The following is a 17,200-nucleotide window of genomic DNA, read 5'->3' on the forward strand; positions in this document are numbered from 1 at the left end:
ATCGCAAAGGGACAAACCTTTCTGTTGGATTGAGTTTGTTGAGTGTAAATTCTCGCCTTCTAATCCCCTGTAAAAGGAGTTTACAAAAGCCATCACTGTCAGTCCAGGATAGAAATTCTGAACAGGCAATTCTAGTTTCTCTGGAACATTTTTTCCTCTCTTGTTCCCCCAAAGCTGTAAATCCCCGTCCCACACACTCGCTCTCCTCCCTGGGCTGAAATCCAAACCCATCTCACCATCTGCACCATTTCTTTCCTCCACTCCCAGTTTTCTCCCTCCCTCTCCTCTGCCTGGGTTCAGTTCTCCAGCTCCTGTCTGCAGACTGACAATAAAATCAATGGGTCTTAATTTGGGGCCTCCAGCGGGTGTTTGTGAATCCTTCCCACCCACCTGCCAGGGTTTCCTTCCTTGCCAGAGATCAGAGTCGTCATTGATTTGAGTGCAAACTGTAAGCTCTTATTTATTATCCCCCCTTCCCCCATCCTGTGATGTGAACCATCCCTCCAGTGTGTGAAGCAGGATGGTGCCCGTTAACCTGGGCCTGTTCCCGGGAGGGAGGGAGAAGCTCCGCAGCTGCAAACCAGGGAGCTGACAATGATGGTGAAGGGTTTGCTCCAGCTCACAATGCTCGGGGACTGATTGACGGCGGGTTGGGACCAATAGGAAGAGTGGGCGGGGCTGGAAGACCAAACGAGAGTGGCTTGTCCACCAGCCAATCAGAGTGAATGGGAGGCGGAGCAAAGCCGGGGCTCTCGCTCCTTCCGCATACGCCCGGCCACCCGGGCCTGTCTCGGGGAAAAGCCCGAGCAGCTTTCGCCTTTTCAGCTGCCGTATCCGAGCTTCATATTCGGAGCTTGGGCTACACGGAGTGTTTATGAAGCCTCCCGACCCATCCGCCGGCTCCATCCCTCCCTCATGACTCACCCGACTGAATTTATGTGTAAATTCTCCACTTCTGACCGCGGCTGAATATTTCCACCCGACCCCCTGAAACCTTGGTTGTCATCGGTACTGCGCATGCTCCAGCTGACATGCGGACCGGGCTCAGCCCCGCCCCTCATTCACTCCGATTGGTTGGAGGACCCGCTGCACCATTCGTTCCTCGAGGCCCAACCCTCTCTTCCTGTTGGTCCGGTGTTGCCGTCAATCACTCACGGGACATTGTGAGCTGGAGCATGCGCATTGCTGATGCTGGACTCAGCCGGGCGGATTCACTGAAACCGGTGGAGGCTGCAAACCCCAATAAGAAGTTTCCGGGCCCGGGTTTGCCCCGAGGGGGGGACAGCTGCGGCCTGCTCCCGGTGACAAGCCTGAGTTAACGGCCGCCGTCTTTATAGAGGCTGCAAATCTGCAGGGGGCAAAACATCAGAGATAGAGTTTGTTGTGAAACCAATGGGATATTGTAAAACAGGAGGTCAGGGTTACAGTCAACAACAACAACTTCTATTTATATAACACCTTTAACATCATAAATCATCTCAGTCAACGTCACAGGAACATTATAAAACAAAGTGAGACACCCAGACACAAAAGGAGATATTAGGGCAGGTGACCAAAAACTTGGTCAAAGAGATGTGTTTTAAAGAGAGTCTTAAAGAATGTAAGTGAGGTGGAGATGGGGAGGTTTAGGGAGGGAATTCAGTGCTTGGGGCCGAGGGAACTTAAAACCATGGCGGAGTAATTAGAATCGGGGGTGTACAAGAGTGCCGGATCAGAGCTGTGCAGATATCTCAGGGGGTTGTGGGGCTGGAGATGACAGGCACAGGGAGAGACGAGGCCATGGGGGGATTTGAAAACAAGGGTGAGAATTGACTGGGAGCGAATGCAAGTCTCGGAGCACAGGGATCATAGGGGAAAGGAACTGGCTGTGAATTAAGACATGGGTAGCAGACTTTTGGATGGCTTGAAGTTTACAGAGGTAGAATGTGGGAGAGCAGCCAGGTGTGTAATGGAATTGTCGAATTGGGAGGTGACGATGGCATGACCGAGGTTTCAGCCCCAGGCGCACAGACACAGGAGAGAGACCGGATAATGTAACGTAGGTGGAAACGGGAAGTCTTAGTGATAGCACAGACATGAATCCAAAGATGTGCAGGTTAGGTGGATTGGCCATGCTAAATTGCCTTGGTGTCCAAAAAGATTAGCTGGGGTTACTGGGTTATGGGGATCGGGTGGAGGTGTGGGCTCAGGTAGGCAGCCTTCAGGATGTGTGGCAACGCAGTATCGCCAAGCAGAAACTGATAGCCAAGTATAAAGGCCGTGGAATGCCCTGCCTGCAACAGTAGTGGATTCGCCAACACTAAGGGCATAAAAATGGTCATTGGATAGACATATGGATGATGAGGGAATAATGTAGATGGGCTTGAGAGTGGTTTCACAGGTCGGCGCAACATGAAGGGCCGAAGGGCTTGAACTGCGCTGTAATGTTCTATGGCTACAGCCTCAAACGGGACCTTGGATTCATGTTGCTTTACATTCACCCCCCACCATCTGGCCTGGGCTTGCGAAATCCTACCAACTGTGCTGGCTTGAGACAATTCACATCTTTAACCTATGATTATCCCTCTCTCCAGTTGCACCGTCTGCACCTGTAAAGATTTAATTACCTGCAAAGACTCGCATTCAAAGTATCATCTTGCATCATTGAATTTGTCTATATGTGTAGAACCCCCTCTTCATTCATCTGAGGAAGGAGCTGTGCTCTGAAAGCTAGTGATTCAACACAAACCTATTGGACTTTAACCTAGTGTTTTAAGATTTCTTACTGTGCCCACCCCAGTCCAATGCCGGCATCTCCACATCTAGACCAGTAAAGCAGAGAACCAGGTGGAAGCTCTGGGGACCGGGGTTCCACACGGCAGATCAACTCAGCAACCCAATTCAAGGGCAATTCAGGATGGGTGTAAATGAATAATGAAAACGTCAGTCATGTAACTTTTCCACACACAGAAATTAATGGTGTTTGATAATGTTTCTGTGCGGTTTTAAACCGAGGACCTTTGAGAAAACATGATCAGCACTACACTACAGAAACAGGGAACAGCGCTTAGCGCACTGACCGAGAATAGTAAACTGTGTGTCCTTATTGCCCTGAAGAACCTTCTATTGTGAGAGTACAATTTGATTGAAAATTAGGCAATTGTGGAGAAATTGATCTGAGATTAGAATCATAAAATGCCACAGCACATTAGAAAATCATTCACAACTAACACGTGTGAACTCTGACTGCGATTCCTGCCATTCTCCATCACAGAGTATTTTGCAGGGTATCATTTGGAACTTTGTGTAAGGTAATGCATTTGTTTAACTATTGAACAATAAATAACAATGATACAACTTATCTGCAAATTTAGATGAGTAACGTCAATAATGTTTTGAATAATAATAATGAGGGACATTTGGTGTGTGAGGGGAACGTGATAACCAGTACACTGAAAAAACAGCTGATTGGCAATGAGCCCATTGGACTGGTGTTTGGAAAATATGTTGTGTTATCTGTAAAAATGATAAAAGTCGAATAAATATATAGATTGAAAAAGAGCAAATCGATTAGTCTCAATGTCTTTCTCTCTTTCTGTGAACTTGAAGTTTCTCTTTTCCAATTATTCTTCCAATTTGCTTTTGAAAACGGAGTTTCTGCAGAATCCTTGCTCAGTTTGATTTAATGAGAACGTTCCCCTGGTCCAATGACCAGTAGATTTGGACATGAAGATGGCATAGTTTACGATATAAACATTATGTAATCATGCAATTGGTTTCATATTGAATTTACAAAAGTGTATTTTTCTGCTGAAGCAACTTGTTATTATTTCTGAGTTGATGACAGAATTTAATTACATTTGATCTACATCCTGTTTCCAGAGTCTGTCTATTAGAGAGGGAAATGATTTGTAAAGCTTAACAAAGCCCTCTAGAGATTATTTTGCTGAAGTAGTTTACTTTATTAGATTTCAAATGAACTATGAAATGTAGAAATGACCGCCCAGCAAATATCTACGGGCAAAATGATTTCCTCTCATTCAGTAATAACACAATTCTTGCGTTCCTTCGAAAAACATCAAACAATTTTACTCAGTATTTGTTCCATTACTCAAAAAGTGATATTATTTGATATTTATGTCCTCATCTCAAATTGAGACTCTATGAAATATACAACATTGAATTGCAAACATAACAGACAAAGAAAATAAATCGAGTCACTGAGTAATATAAGTTCTGTTGAGTTCATTTGAGATTGGCCACGTCAGTTTTTAAACACAATCAAATACCTTCACAGGTAGGAGATTAAAGAATTATAAGTTTATTATATTTTACCCTCTTTGTTCTGGGTATGAAATGAGATGAGGAGAAATTTCTTCAACCAGAAAGTGGTTAGTCTGTGGAAATTCATATCACAGGAAATAGTTGGGGCCACTACATTGTATGTTTTCAAGAAGCAATTAGATACAGCACTTAGAGCGAAGGGGATCAAAGGATATGGAGGGGCAAGTGGGATTAAGCTATGGAGTTGGATGATAAGCCATGATCATAATGAATGTCAGAGCAGGTGCCAAGGGCCAAATGATCTCTTCCTGCTCCTATTTTCTATGTTTCTATGTTTCTATGTAATCCCTTCCCACACTGAGAGCAGGTGAATGGCGTCTCCCCAGTGTGAACTCGCTGGTGTTTCTGCAGGTGAGATAACTGAGTGAATCCCTTCCCACACTGAGAGCAGGTTGACAGCTTCTCCCCAGTGTGAACTCGCTGATGTATCAGCAGGGTGGAGGAATTAATAAATCCTTTCCCACACTTACAGCAGGTGAACTCGTTGGTGTGTCTGCAGATTGACTAACTGTGTGAATCCCTTCCCACACTGAGAACAAGTGAACGGCCTCTCGCCAGTGTGAACTTGCTGATGTTTCCGCAGACTGGATAAATCACTGAATCCCTTCCCACACTGAGAGCAGGTGAATGGCCTCTCTCCAGTGTGAACTTGCTGATGTCTCCGCAGACTGGATAAATCACTGAATCCCTTCCCACACTGAGAGCAGGTGAATGGCCTCTCTCCAGTGTGAATTCGCTGGTGTGTCTGCAGATTGGATAACCAAGTGAATCCCTGCCCACACTGAGAGCAGATGAATGGCCTCTCCCCAGTGTGAACTCGCTGGTGTCTCAACAGATTGGATAAATCACTGAATCCCTTCTCACACTGAGAGCAGGTGAATGGCCTCTCTCCAGTATGAACTCGCTGGTGTGTCCGCAGGTTGGATAAATCACTGAATCCCTTCCCACACTGAGAGCAGGTGAATGGCTTCTCCCCAGTGTGAGTTCGCTGGTGTGTCTGCAGGTTGAATAATTGTGTGAATCCCTTCCCACACTGAGAGCAGGTGAATGGCTTCTCCCCAGTGTGAACTCGCTGGTGTGCCTGAAGGTTAGATAACTGAGTAAATCCTTTCCCACACTTAGAGCATGTGAATGGCCTCTCCCCAGTGTGAATGCGTTGATGAATCTCCACCTCGGATGGGACTCTGAATCTCTTCCCACAGTCCCCACATTTCCACGGTTTCTCCATGTTTTGGGACTCCTCGTGTCTCTCCAGATTGGACAATCACTGGAAGCCTTGTCTACACACAGAACATGTGCACTGTCTTCTTTCACTGTCAATGGTGTGATGTTTTCTCAGGTTGTGTATTTGGTTGAAGCTCTTTCCACAGTCAATTCACTGGAACATTCTCACTCGGGTGTGTGATGTGTCGGTCTTGGACAAACATTTCTCCTTCTCGCCGATGATATTCAGAGTCCGATGATGTTCAGATCAGAAGGAATCCAGTGAGTTTGTCACATTGCGACATGACGTTTGAGATTCTGTCTATAATTCCTCCTCTTCCAATATCCTTTAAAAACAATTTACAAAAGTCATAATTGTTAGCACAGGATAGAAATTCAGAACAGACAACTCTAGTTCCGATGGAACATTATTTCCTCTTTTGTTCTCCAAAAGCTGTAAATCTCCGTCCCACACACTCTCCCTCCATTCTCACTCTGCTGTATCTAATATTCACCCTCCCAATTCCCCTGAAGGTGCTGATTCATGTTGATTGACAGATCCAAGCTCAGCTCACTGCTTCCTGAACAGGACACAGAGATTAGAATAGCAGCAAGAGTCGGCCATTCGGCCCACCGAGTCTGCTCAACCATTCAATGAGATCCTTGGCCGATCTACCTCAGCACCATTTTCCTCACACGATCCACATATCCCTCAATATCTTCAAGATCTAGAAACCTATCAATATTTGTCTTGAACATACTTGATGACTGAGGCTCCCCATTCTTCTGGGATAGAGAATTCCAAAGCTTCACCACATCCTTGAGTGAAGAAATCCCTCCTCAGCTCAGCATTCTCTCTATTTTCTCTCTCTAACCCTTAACTCCATTGTTCATCAAATACCTGTCGAACCCGTGTTTGAATATAATCAATGACCCCCAGACTTCGCTGCTCCCTGTGGTAGAGAAATGCAAAGACTTAGCTTCAGAACATCATATTCTTTTTTAGTGTCACAAGTAGGCTCACATTAACATCGTAATGCAGTTAGTGAAAAGCCCCGAGTTGCCACATTCAGGCACCTGTTCGGGTACACAGGGAGAATTCAGAATGTCCAAATCACCTAACAGTACATCTTCCAGACTTGTAGGAGGAAACCGGAGCACCGGGAGGAAACCATGTAGACACGGGGAGAACATGCAGACTCCGCACAGACAGTGACCCCAGTGGGAATCGAACCCAGGCCCCTGGCGCTGTAAAGCAGCAGTGCTAACCACTGTGCAACTGTACCGCTACATTAGATATATCTCTGCCCAATATTAATTTACTGTCCCTGAAATGTCAGCCATGTCCTGGGGAAACCAGCCCTTTAATTGGGAACATTTGGAAAGAGATCATCTTTTTAACTTGACAAATAAATGAATCAAGCTGAGGGAGACTGTTGTCTCGGTTAAAGTGGTAAGGGGCACTAGGACCTGGTCCGGAACAGACTATGAACTATGAAGCGCCGCCCATTATTGACGTCACCGCAAACGCGCGTGCGTACCGCTCCATCTGAATCAAGATGGCGGCTGTTAAACTAGGCCTGTTGTCGGGAAAAAGGTCCGAAGGTGCAAACGCAGGACCTACAGGTACGTGTTCCTGGTTTAGGGCCTTCACGCGGTGTTTAAAAACTCTCTCCCTCCAGAGCTGGCTCTATCGCTTCGTTCGGATTTCTACATCTTTTCCCGCTACCCAGGAGACAAAGAAGCGTCTCTTTCCCAGGCGCCATCACACACTGCGCATGCTCTAACTACTCCCAGGCAATGCGCCTGCGCACTGCTGTCCTGCGGTGTCAAAAGGGGACAGTCATCACCGCGGGGAATGCCGGGTAATTAACGCGCCATTGATCATCCCAATTAGTGAATAGTGATTTTTGTTTGCTATGTTGTGAAGATTGGGTGGATGGGATAAAAATTATACATAAATCCAAGTGAGCAGGCCCTCAATTATAAACCAGGGGCTGTTGAGCACAGGGCTAAATCGCTGGCTTTGAAAGCAGAGCAAGGCAGGCCAGCAGCACGGTTCGATTTCCGTAACAGCCTCCCTGAACAGGTGCCGTAATGTGGCGACTAGGGGCTTTTCACAGTAACTTCTTTTGAAGCCTACTTGTGACAATAAACGAATTTCATTTCAGAATGAAAGGGGGTTACAAATTAATTTTCATTGAGGTACAATGAAAAGTATTCGGCTGGACAAAGTCCCCACACCGGTGTGTAAGTGTTGGTGGTTTACGCCAGGAAAATTGGCACAAAACAGCCACTGATTCCTGCTCCGAAGGAGGGAGGGTGGGGGCCAGCACGGAAGCAGCGTATAGCTCCCATCTCTAGCTTCTGATACGGCCTGGAGGATTGCTAGGTCAGTGGCCACGCATGTGCAGGGTGAGGCCATCAGCAGCCTTGCTGTGCTTCAAGGCAGACTATGCCTGCGGCCCCGGACCGCAAAAGTAGTATCCCCTTTGGCCGCTCGCATGCTGCAGACCGCCTGCACAGTGCTCCCAATTGAAGCCCCCACTGCCCGCGGATTGGCCCTCCCCTGACTGAATATGATGCAAGTTTCCCGAACGGCTGGGACCATGAGAATTCGCATCGTCGGGAACTCAGCCAGTTGGAGACGGAGCACCGTGGGGCGGTCCTCAGGCAATGGCCTCAGACCATGCAGCGTACTCCTAGAATACACCGATTTTCAGAGGGCAGAGCTTCCGAAAACCGGTGCCGACCCCGAGTTCGGAGTCAAAACAGATTCTCCGCCCCGTCACCGAGCACGATTTCCGTGTCAGGGATCAGAGAATCCAGTCCCTTGTTCTGCGTACAATCCAGACAGGTCATTCCGTAGTTGAAAAATAGAGGACATACAACAGATACATAATGTAAATGCATAGAAACAAATACCGGGTGAAGCACTACTCAGTCGAGAAGTTCGTGGAGAGATCAGATCAGTCCATAAGAAGGTCATTCAGGAGTGTGATAACAGCGTGCAAGAAGCTGTTTTTGGATCTGTTAATGCGTGATCTCAGACCTTTGTATCTCCTGCCCGATGGGAGGAGTCATTGATTCTGCTGGCCACTTTCCCAAGACAGCATGGGATGTAGACAGAGTCAATAGATGGCAGGCAGGCTTGCGTGATGGACTGGGTTGTGTTCATGGCTCTCTGTAGTTTCTGATGGTCTTGTGCTGAGCAGTTGTCACAGCAGGCTGTGATGCAGCCAGAAGGATGTTTTCTATGCTGCATCTGTAAAAACCGATAAGAGTCAACGTGAACATGCTGGATTTCCATAGTTTCCTGAGGAAGTATAGGCGCTGTTATGCTTTCTTGGTCGTAGCATCGATGTGGGAAACCCTATCCATCTAATATTGGAAAATAGATATCTAATGAGAGGGAAATCAATTTGTGTATCCTTTTTAGTGTGGCCAAACCATCTAGCCTGCACATCTTTGGGTTGTGGGGGTGAAACCCACGCAAACACGGGAAGAACTACCAAACTCCACATGGACAGTGACCCAGAGCCGGGATACGAACCTGGGTCCTCAGCGCCGTAAGCAGCAATGCTAACCACTGTGCCACCGTGCTGCCCCCCCCCCCCCCCCCCCACCCACCCAATGTCTCATTCTTAAAGTGTATCACCTCATTCTAGTCTTTCCCACGGGTCCAAACCGCAGTGGACTTGTTGGGTCTGGAAATTTCCAATGCGGGACACTAAAGGGAGGTAGGTTCCAGGAGAAATTAGTTGTTAAGCAGTCGTTGTTCCAACATTGCTATAGAATACAGCATTGTTTAATTAACAAGTATATCCGTTGAGTGTTTCAAGCTACCAAGGTGTTCCAAAATACATTTTGATAGAATTACACGGAAGGAAAGAGAGGAAATAATGGTACATTGAAACTAGAATTGTCTATTCTGAATTTATATCAATCACTGACAGTGATGATGTTTGTAAATTCATTTTACAGGATATTAGAAAGGAGGATTTACAGATGTGAAACTGAAACCAAACATCATCTGACAGTCACTCAATTCATCAGCTCCTGAAAATCCTCAGACTTTGAATGTTGAAGGAGAAATGTTTGTCTCTTCTGTCTGTGAGAAACAATGTTAAATATCAGTGCGACTGGAAAGACATTGAGACAACACACCCGAGTGAGAGGGTTCCAGTGAACTGACTGAGGAAAGAGCTCTAACCAGTTACACAGCCTGAAGAAACATCAAGACATTCACAGCGAGGAGAAACTGTACACGTGTCCTGTATGTGGAGAAGACTTCAACTGTTCATCCAACTTGGAGAGACACAAGGACACAGGCATCATGGAGAAACCATGGAAATGTGAGGACTGTGGGAAGGGATTCAGTTATCCTTGCCTGCTGGAAAACCATCGGCGCAGTCACACTGGGGAGAGGCCGTTCACCTGCTCTGTGTGTGGGGAGGGATTCATTCAGTCATCTGGCCTTTGGTCTCACCAGCGGATTCACACTGAGGAAAAGCTATTCATCTGCACCTCCTGTGGAAAGAGGTTCAGGCATTCTTCAGCACTCACTGTACATCAACGCACTCACACTGGGGAGAAGCCGTTCGTCTGCTCAGAGTGTGGGAAGGGATTCACTCAGTCATTTCACCTGCTGTCGCACCAGTGTGTTCATAGAGGTGAGCGGCCATTCACCTGCTCTGTGTGTGGGAAGGGATTCACTGGATCATCCCACTTGCTGTCACACCAGCGAGTTCACATTAAGGAGAAACCATTCAGCTGCAATTCCTGTGGAAAGAGTTTCAGACAGGCATCCTCCCTCATTGTACACCAGCGGCTCCATACTGGGGAAAGACCGTTTACTTGCTTTGTGTGTGGGAAGGGATTCACAGTTTTACCCACCCTTCTGAGACACCAGCAAATTCACACTGAAGAGAAACCATTCAGCTGTACCTCCTGTGGAATGAGTTTCAGGCAGTCATCCAACCTCACTGCTCACCGACGCACTCACACTGTGGAGAGACCGTTCACATGCTCCGTGTGTGGGAAGGGATTCAATCGGTCGTCCAACCTCACTGCTCACCAGCGAGTTCACACTGGGGAGAAACCGTTTACCTGCTCAGTGTGTGGGAAGGGATTCGCAAAGTCTTTCAACTTGCTGGCACACCAACGCACTCACACTGAGAGACCATTCAATTGCTGTGTGTGTGGGAAGGGATTCACTCAGTCACGATGCCTCCAGAGACATCAGCAAGTTCATCAATGACTGCAGGGGTTGGATTCTGCTGTTGTTGCTGTTGTTTAGTGTTGACGGTCTGACAATATTTTGTTCCTGCTGGTGTGAACCTCTATAACTGCTGGAACTTAATATGCTGAAAATGTCATTTATTGTGGGGGCTACAATGTCTATTTCCATCTGTGATCTTTGCTCTTAATTCAAGAACTCTCAGCAGAAACCTGTTTAAAATAAATTTATGAACTTTTGCTTCAATTCTAAACCAATCTTTGATGTAAAATCTACAATTCAGCGTCTGAAAGATCCAACTGCAGAGCTCAAAATATATTTTTTCAATGGCTCTTCTTGAGATTTTCTCGAGAGCTGCTTTGATGATTTTCGGGAGTTAATTTTTGGTTTCCAGGGTCTCCTTTTCCACTCTCACTGACTCCTTTATTAAGTGATGTAGTCACGTAATCACATTACTGTCTGTATTTGTGCTGAGTATTTTTTGAGTTTGCTTCTTTCAGTAGATAAGATAGCATAAATACCAAAGACTGTGTACATATTAAATGTTTTAAATTGGAATCTATAAATAAGATGTTTTGGTTAATTTATTTGGAAAGGAAACCCCTTACTCCATTTCCAAAATGAGAATTCGAACTATTTGACTCAAGGTAACTGAACAGGTGCCGAGTGTTTATTGGATCAGACGGTGGAGCAGGAAAAACTCACCCAATTCTGATCTTCATTGTGTGGATTTACATTCAAAACCCATCGATAACCTCACTCCACCCACTGAGATCAGCTCAGACTTGGCGTTCTGTATATTGTCTGTGAGCGTTCAACTGCAAATAACAGCAGTGAAGTATGTAAATCTGGATCTCAACTTCTAGTTTGACCCATGTGATTAATGAGTAAGTTCACAATACCCGATTAGTCCAATTCCTGCGCTGTGCATCCCACCTCCTGGGATATATAAAAATAATCGAATCTTGCTCAGAACGGGGAAAGCTCTACGTGTCTGCGATGGTTGGACCGTTACCAGACTCCCACTGCTGTGAAACCCTCTAGTTCTGTCCCAGGGAGACACGGCTCCTCCACACAGCACTGACTCAGGCAGCACGTCAGCCAGCTTCCTTCCTCAAAATGGGTGACAAGCTGTTCCTCCAGTCACAGATTCTGTCTCTGCAGAAGCAACGGCATTGGGAGAGACAGAATCTGTGATTGGAGGAGTTGTTCTGCACAGTCTGTCGCTCCCACACACGGGCAAATATTCTTTCAGTGGAAGCTCCCATGGTAGAATTTCCATTGGCCTTTTGAGGGTGAATTTGTGCTTCACACCTGGTTCTGAAATACTATCACTCTGGGTTTAAGGCTTCCTGGAGTAATACTCGGATCTCTATCTTGTCACCTGACTCAAATTCATATCATCACCTGAATCCCAGATTTAAATATGATTGTCCAAAACAGAAAACATATCTAATTTAACCCCTGTAAATCTGATTCAACACTCCCTCCACACAAGCTGCAACAGATTGTGTTTGGGACCAGTTGTTCCTTTATAGATTGTGTTCTTCTCAATGATGACAGTAGCAACCTTCTCCCTAACCTGTCTGAATCCTTCTCTTCACCAGGGAGACTCCCTGTTCTAACGGTGACATCCCCGTCTGCCCAGTTATTCCTTTAAACCAGCCCCTGAATTGTTTGTGAATTAATTTCGGAATTGTTTTAATGTAAGGTTATCAGAAGGGGCGGCTCATATTGACTTAAATCAAAGCTGGAAGGGTAGGAACTGCAAAAGGGCTGCTGGGCTCTTTTACCCACATACATTGGGTTTGATAATTGTTGTCCTGTCTTTGTGAGAGAGATGAATTCTTCAGGCAGACCTTAGTCTTGAAACTAAGTTAAATAATTTAAATATCAATTAGACATTCAAACTGGTCTCTGTTACCATGGGGATAAGTGATTCCGGCTGGAGCCTTGGTTGGGATTCTGGGTGTTTCTCACAAAAGGAGATAATCTGCAGTTAGCTTGGAAGCAGCTGTGGGGCCCGGAGCTGTGAACCAGCTGTGGGGGCAGGAGCTGTGAAACCAACTGTGAGACCAGGAGCTGTGAACCAGCTGTGGGGGCAGGTGCTGTGAACCAGCTGTGGGACCAGGAGCTGTGAAACCAGCTGTGGGAGCAGGAGCTGTGGAACCAGCTGTGGGACCAGGAGCTGTGAAACCAGCTGTGGGACCAGGAGCTGTGAAACCAGCTGTGGGAGCAGGAGCTGTGAAACCAGCTGTGGGACCAGGAGCTGTGAAACCAGCTGTGGGACCAGGAGCTGTGAACCAGCTGTGGGACCAGGAGCTGTGAACCAACTGTGGGACCAGGAGCTGTGAACCAACTGTGGGACCAGGAGCTGTGAACCAGCTGTGGGAGCAGGAGCTGTGAAACCAGCTGTGGGACCAGGAGCTGTGAAACCAGCTGTGGGACCAGGAGCTGTGAAACCAGCTGTGGGACCAGGAGCTGTGAACCAGCTGTGGGACCAGGAGCTGTGAACCAGTTGTGGGACCAGGAGCTGTGAAACCTGGAGCTGTGGGACCCAGGAGCTGTGAAACCAACTGTGAGACCAGGAGCTGTGAACCAGCTGTGGGATCAGGAGCTGTGAAACCAGCTGAGACCAGGAGCTGTGAACCAGCTGTGAGACCAGGAGCTGTGAACCAGCTGTGGGACCAGGAGCTGTGAGACCAGCTGTGGGACCAGGAGCTGGGAACCAGCCGTGGGACCAGGAGCTGTGAAACCAGCCGTGGGAGCAGGAGCTGTGAACCGGCGGTGGGAGCAGGAGCTGTGAAACCAGCTGTGGGACCCGGAGCTGTGAACCAGCTGTGCGACCAGGAGCTGTGAACCAGCTGTGGGACCAGGAGCTGTGAAACCAGCTGTGAGACCAGGAGCTGTGAACCAGCTGTGGGACCAGGAGCTGTGAACCAGCTGTGGGACCAGGAGCTGTGAACCAGCTGTGGGACCAGGAGATGGGAAACCAGCTGTGCGACCAGGAGCTGTGAACCGGCTGTGGGACCCGGAGCTGTGATACCAGCTGTGGGACCAGGAGCTGTGAACCAGCTGTGGGAGCAGGAGCTGTGAACCGGCGGTGGGAGCAGGAGCTGTGAAACCAGCTGTGGGACCCGGAGCTGTGAACCAGCTGTGGGACCCGGAGCTGTGAACCAGCTGTGGGACCAGGAGCTGTGAAACCAGCTGTGAGACCAGGAGCTGTGAACCAGCTGTGGGACCAGGAGCTGTGAACCAGCTGTGGGACCAGGAGCTGTGAACCAGCTGTGGGACCAGGAGATGGGAAACCAGCTGTGCGACCAGGAGCTGTGAACCGGCTGTGGGACCCGGAGCTGTGATACCAGCTGTGGGACCAGGAGCTGTGAACCAGCTGTGGGAGCAGGAGCTGTGAACCAGCTGTGGGACCAGGAGCTGTGAACCAGCTGTGGGACCCGGAGCTGTGAACCAGCTGTGGGACCCGGAGCTGTGAACCGGCTGTGGGAGCAGGAGCTGTGAAACCAGCCGTGGGAGCAGGAGCTGTGAACCGGCTGTGCGACCAGGAGCTGTGAACCAGCTGTGGGAGCAGGAGCTGTGAACCAGCTGTGGGACCAGGAGCTGTGAACCGGCTGTGGGACCAGGAGCTGTGAACCAGCTGTGGGAGCAGGAGCTGTGAACCAGCTGTGGGACCAGGAGCTGTGAACCGGCTGTGGGACCAGGAGCTATGAGACCCGGAGCTGTGAACCAACTGTGGGAGCAGGAGCTGTGAACCAGCTGTGGGACCAGGAGCTGTGAACCAGCCGTGGGACCAGGAGCTGGGAACCAGCTGTGGGGGCAGGTGCAGTGAACCAGCTGTGGGACCAGAAACCCAGAGGGCAATTTGGAACCAGGAGTGTTCCTAATGTTTAAATCACTAAGAAGACAGTGAAGCCACACTTGGACTGAGCAGTCTGCAGTTTTGAGATCTTGAAGATTGAGGTTTGTTTTGTGGAAAGATAATGGAAGGACCATCATAAAACCCGGGTTCAATTCCGGCCTCGGGTGACTGCCTGTGACACATTCTCCCCGTGTCTGCGTGGGTTTCCACCGGGTGCTCCAGTTTCTTCCCCAGTCCAAAGAAGTGCAGGTTAGGTGGATTGGCCATGTTAAATTGCCCGAGTGTACAAAACTTTAGCTGGGATTACGGGGATATCATGGAGGCATGGGCTTAAGTAAGGTTCTCATTCCAAGGGCCGGTGCAGACTCAATGGGCCAAATGGTCTCTTTCTGCACTGTAGGGATTCTATTCTATGATCCTTTTCTATTCTGACAGTTGGAGGGTCAGAGTTTCCTTCTGCTGGATTGGCCGGTCTTACAGCATTGCTTCACTTTTCCTACAGTGACCACATTTCAGAAAGGGTTCTCTGGCCGTGAAGCACTTTGAGCTGCCCTGAGGTGGTAAAAGGTGTATTTAAATGCTAGTTTATTTGTAAATCAACACGCTCCCATCCTTACAGGCAGATCGAGGAGCAGGAGCTTGAGCCAGCACATGGCAGCTGACAGCGCGAGGGCAGGAACTCCCAGTGTGGACTGCGACTGCTTCCCTTCACAGGCCACTGAATACATTGCAGAAACTGGTCATTTAAAGAGGGTGCCTTGACTTGCTGGTCTAAACACACAGCCATGTTCCCGCTGTGTAATGCTGGCTGAGAATAGACATTGGGGCTGGTCCATGTACCTCTACCATTGAAGTTGGACAAATGTTATGTTTTCTCCCTGTTATTCTGAGTTGACGAGAAACCATTCTCTTTAAACACATAAACAGGGAAGAGGCTGCAATGAAATCTGTCCCTTTTAACCTGCACAAAATCAGGAGGCTCAGATTCACAGGGTGCAGGAGTCCATTCTACCCATCATCCGCCTGTTATCTCTTTGAAAGGACTCGGATACATCCAACTACTCTGCTCTTCCCCCACAGCCCTGCAAATTCTTCCATATCAAGTATTTGCCCGGTGGAAAATACTATCGGATCTGCTTTCAGGCAGATCGGAACAATTCACTGAAAAATAAAATCTCATCTCCCCCTCTGGCTCCTTTGTCAATGACCTTTGAGGGACTGACTTTCTGTTTAAGAATCTGCCAACCCCACTCACAAACTTTCTCTAAAGTGCATTAATCTAATCATGAAAGTTCACCAAAACCAACTATTTAATCAATTAAATGTATGAATTTATTGATTATAAATCAATGGAGAAAGATTGTTCAGAGTGGGCCCAATCCTCGGAATTAGGACGGATTAAAGACAGGACACAGAGTGGTAGAAAAAGACTATTTGCTGTGTTACAGATACCGGATCAGACCCCAATGTGTGTCAGGAAACCAGAGGGAACCCCAAGAATTTCTCAGTTTGTAAAACTGTGAGGAAAGGATACTTCACCCCAGGAGTGATTCCACTGACTAATAGCGATCTTTTATATTAAACCAAACTTTATTGTTAACACAGTACCAACTATACTGACATCACAGAAAATAGTTTACAGTTAAAAGAACATAAATTTAGAGTACCCAACTAATATTTTCCAATTAAGGGGCAATTTAATGTGGTCAATTCACCTACCCTGCACATCTTTGGGTTGTGCAAAGATGGGGAGAATATGCAAAACTCCACACGGACAGTGACCCAGGGCCAAGATCGAACCTGGGACCTCAGTACCGTGAGGCAGTAATGCTAACGACTGTGCCACAGTGCTGTCCTGAAAATAGTTTACAATTAACAGTTAAAGAATTCTTAACAATAACAGGAAACATTTAAACTCCTAACTTATTTCTTCTCTACCTCCAATTAAGCAAAGCCCATTACAGGTCAAAAGCCACTTGTAAATAAAGTTAGCAAACACAGTGATACTTACTGTCCTCTGTGTAGAGAGTTAGTAAAAGGCGAGATACCATTTCAGACACTACCTGTAGGTCATTGTGTCTTTGGAAGGCTAAAAGCTAAACTACTTGCTACAGACCTGGCTCCTCCCATTAATTACATAATTTCTATCCCACTAAATGTCTTACGACCATTTTACTAAGGCTAAAAACCCTCAATTATCTAAACCTCAGGGAACCTTCTTGCTATAAATAAAATTCCATTAGCCCTATGTAGGTAGACAATTAAATGGTTGGAATCAATGATTATCCCACTTCTACAACTGCATGTTTTTAACTGCATGTTTTGCAGGCACACCTGCCTGTGTATTAAACAAGGATTATAAAACATATTACTAAAAAAGATGTATTACTGAAGCTACGTCCGAATTGGCATATAGACGGAAAAAGGATGAGATTAGGGAAGCAAATACGTGGCTAAAGGTGTGGTGTGGGAAAGAGGGGTTCCATTTGATGGGGCACTGGGATCAACATTGGGACAAGTAGGAACTGTATTGGGATCGTTTCCACCCAAAATGATCTGGG

General features: G+C 47.3%; 2 protein-coding genes and 1 long non-coding RNA gene across 3 annotated transcripts; 1 reads left to right on the forward strand and 2 right to left on the reverse strand.

Annotated features, from left to right (window-relative positions):
- Positions 1 to 4,630: 4,630 nt before the first annotated feature.
- On the reverse strand, positions 4,631 to 5,626 carry LOC119961617 (gastrula zinc finger protein XlCGF7.1-like). Its single transcript, XM_038788907.1, has one exon. It carries the CDS (start codon positions 5,549 to 5,551, stop codon positions 4,790 to 4,792), a length of 762 nt encoding a protein of 253 aa, XP_038644835.1. The 5' UTR covers positions 5,552 to 5,626; the 3' UTR covers positions 4,631 to 4,789.
- Positions 5,627 to 5,678: 52 nt separating this feature from the next.
- Positions 5,679 to 7,331, reverse strand: LOC119961625. The gene is made up of 3 exons (XR_005459689.1): positions 7,151 to 7,331; positions 6,288 to 6,479; positions 5,679 to 5,873 (listed from the first exon to the last, which is right to left on the reverse strand). It is a non-coding gene; the product is annotated as an uncharacterized LOC119961625 (long non-coding RNA).
- On the forward strand, positions 7,074 to 11,175 carry LOC119961624 (zinc finger protein 2 homolog). Its single transcript, XM_038788919.1, has 2 exons — positions 7,074 to 7,152; positions 9,511 to 11,175. The coding sequence occupies exon 2, from the start codon at positions 9,863 to 9,865 to the stop codon at positions 10,784 to 10,786; it is 924 nt and encodes a 307-aa protein (XP_038644847.1). The 5' UTR covers positions 7,074 to 7,152; positions 9,511 to 9,862; the 3' UTR covers positions 10,787 to 11,175.
- Positions 11,176 to 17,200: the final 6,025 nt, after the last annotated feature.

The sequence above is a fragment of the Scyliorhinus canicula genome, unplaced genomic scaffold (assembly GCF_902713615.1).
Source record: "Scyliorhinus canicula unplaced genomic scaffold, sScyCan1.1, whole genome shotgun sequence".
NCBI lineage: Eukaryota > Metazoa > Chordata > Chondrichthyes > Carcharhiniformes > Scyliorhinidae > Scyliorhinus > Scyliorhinus canicula.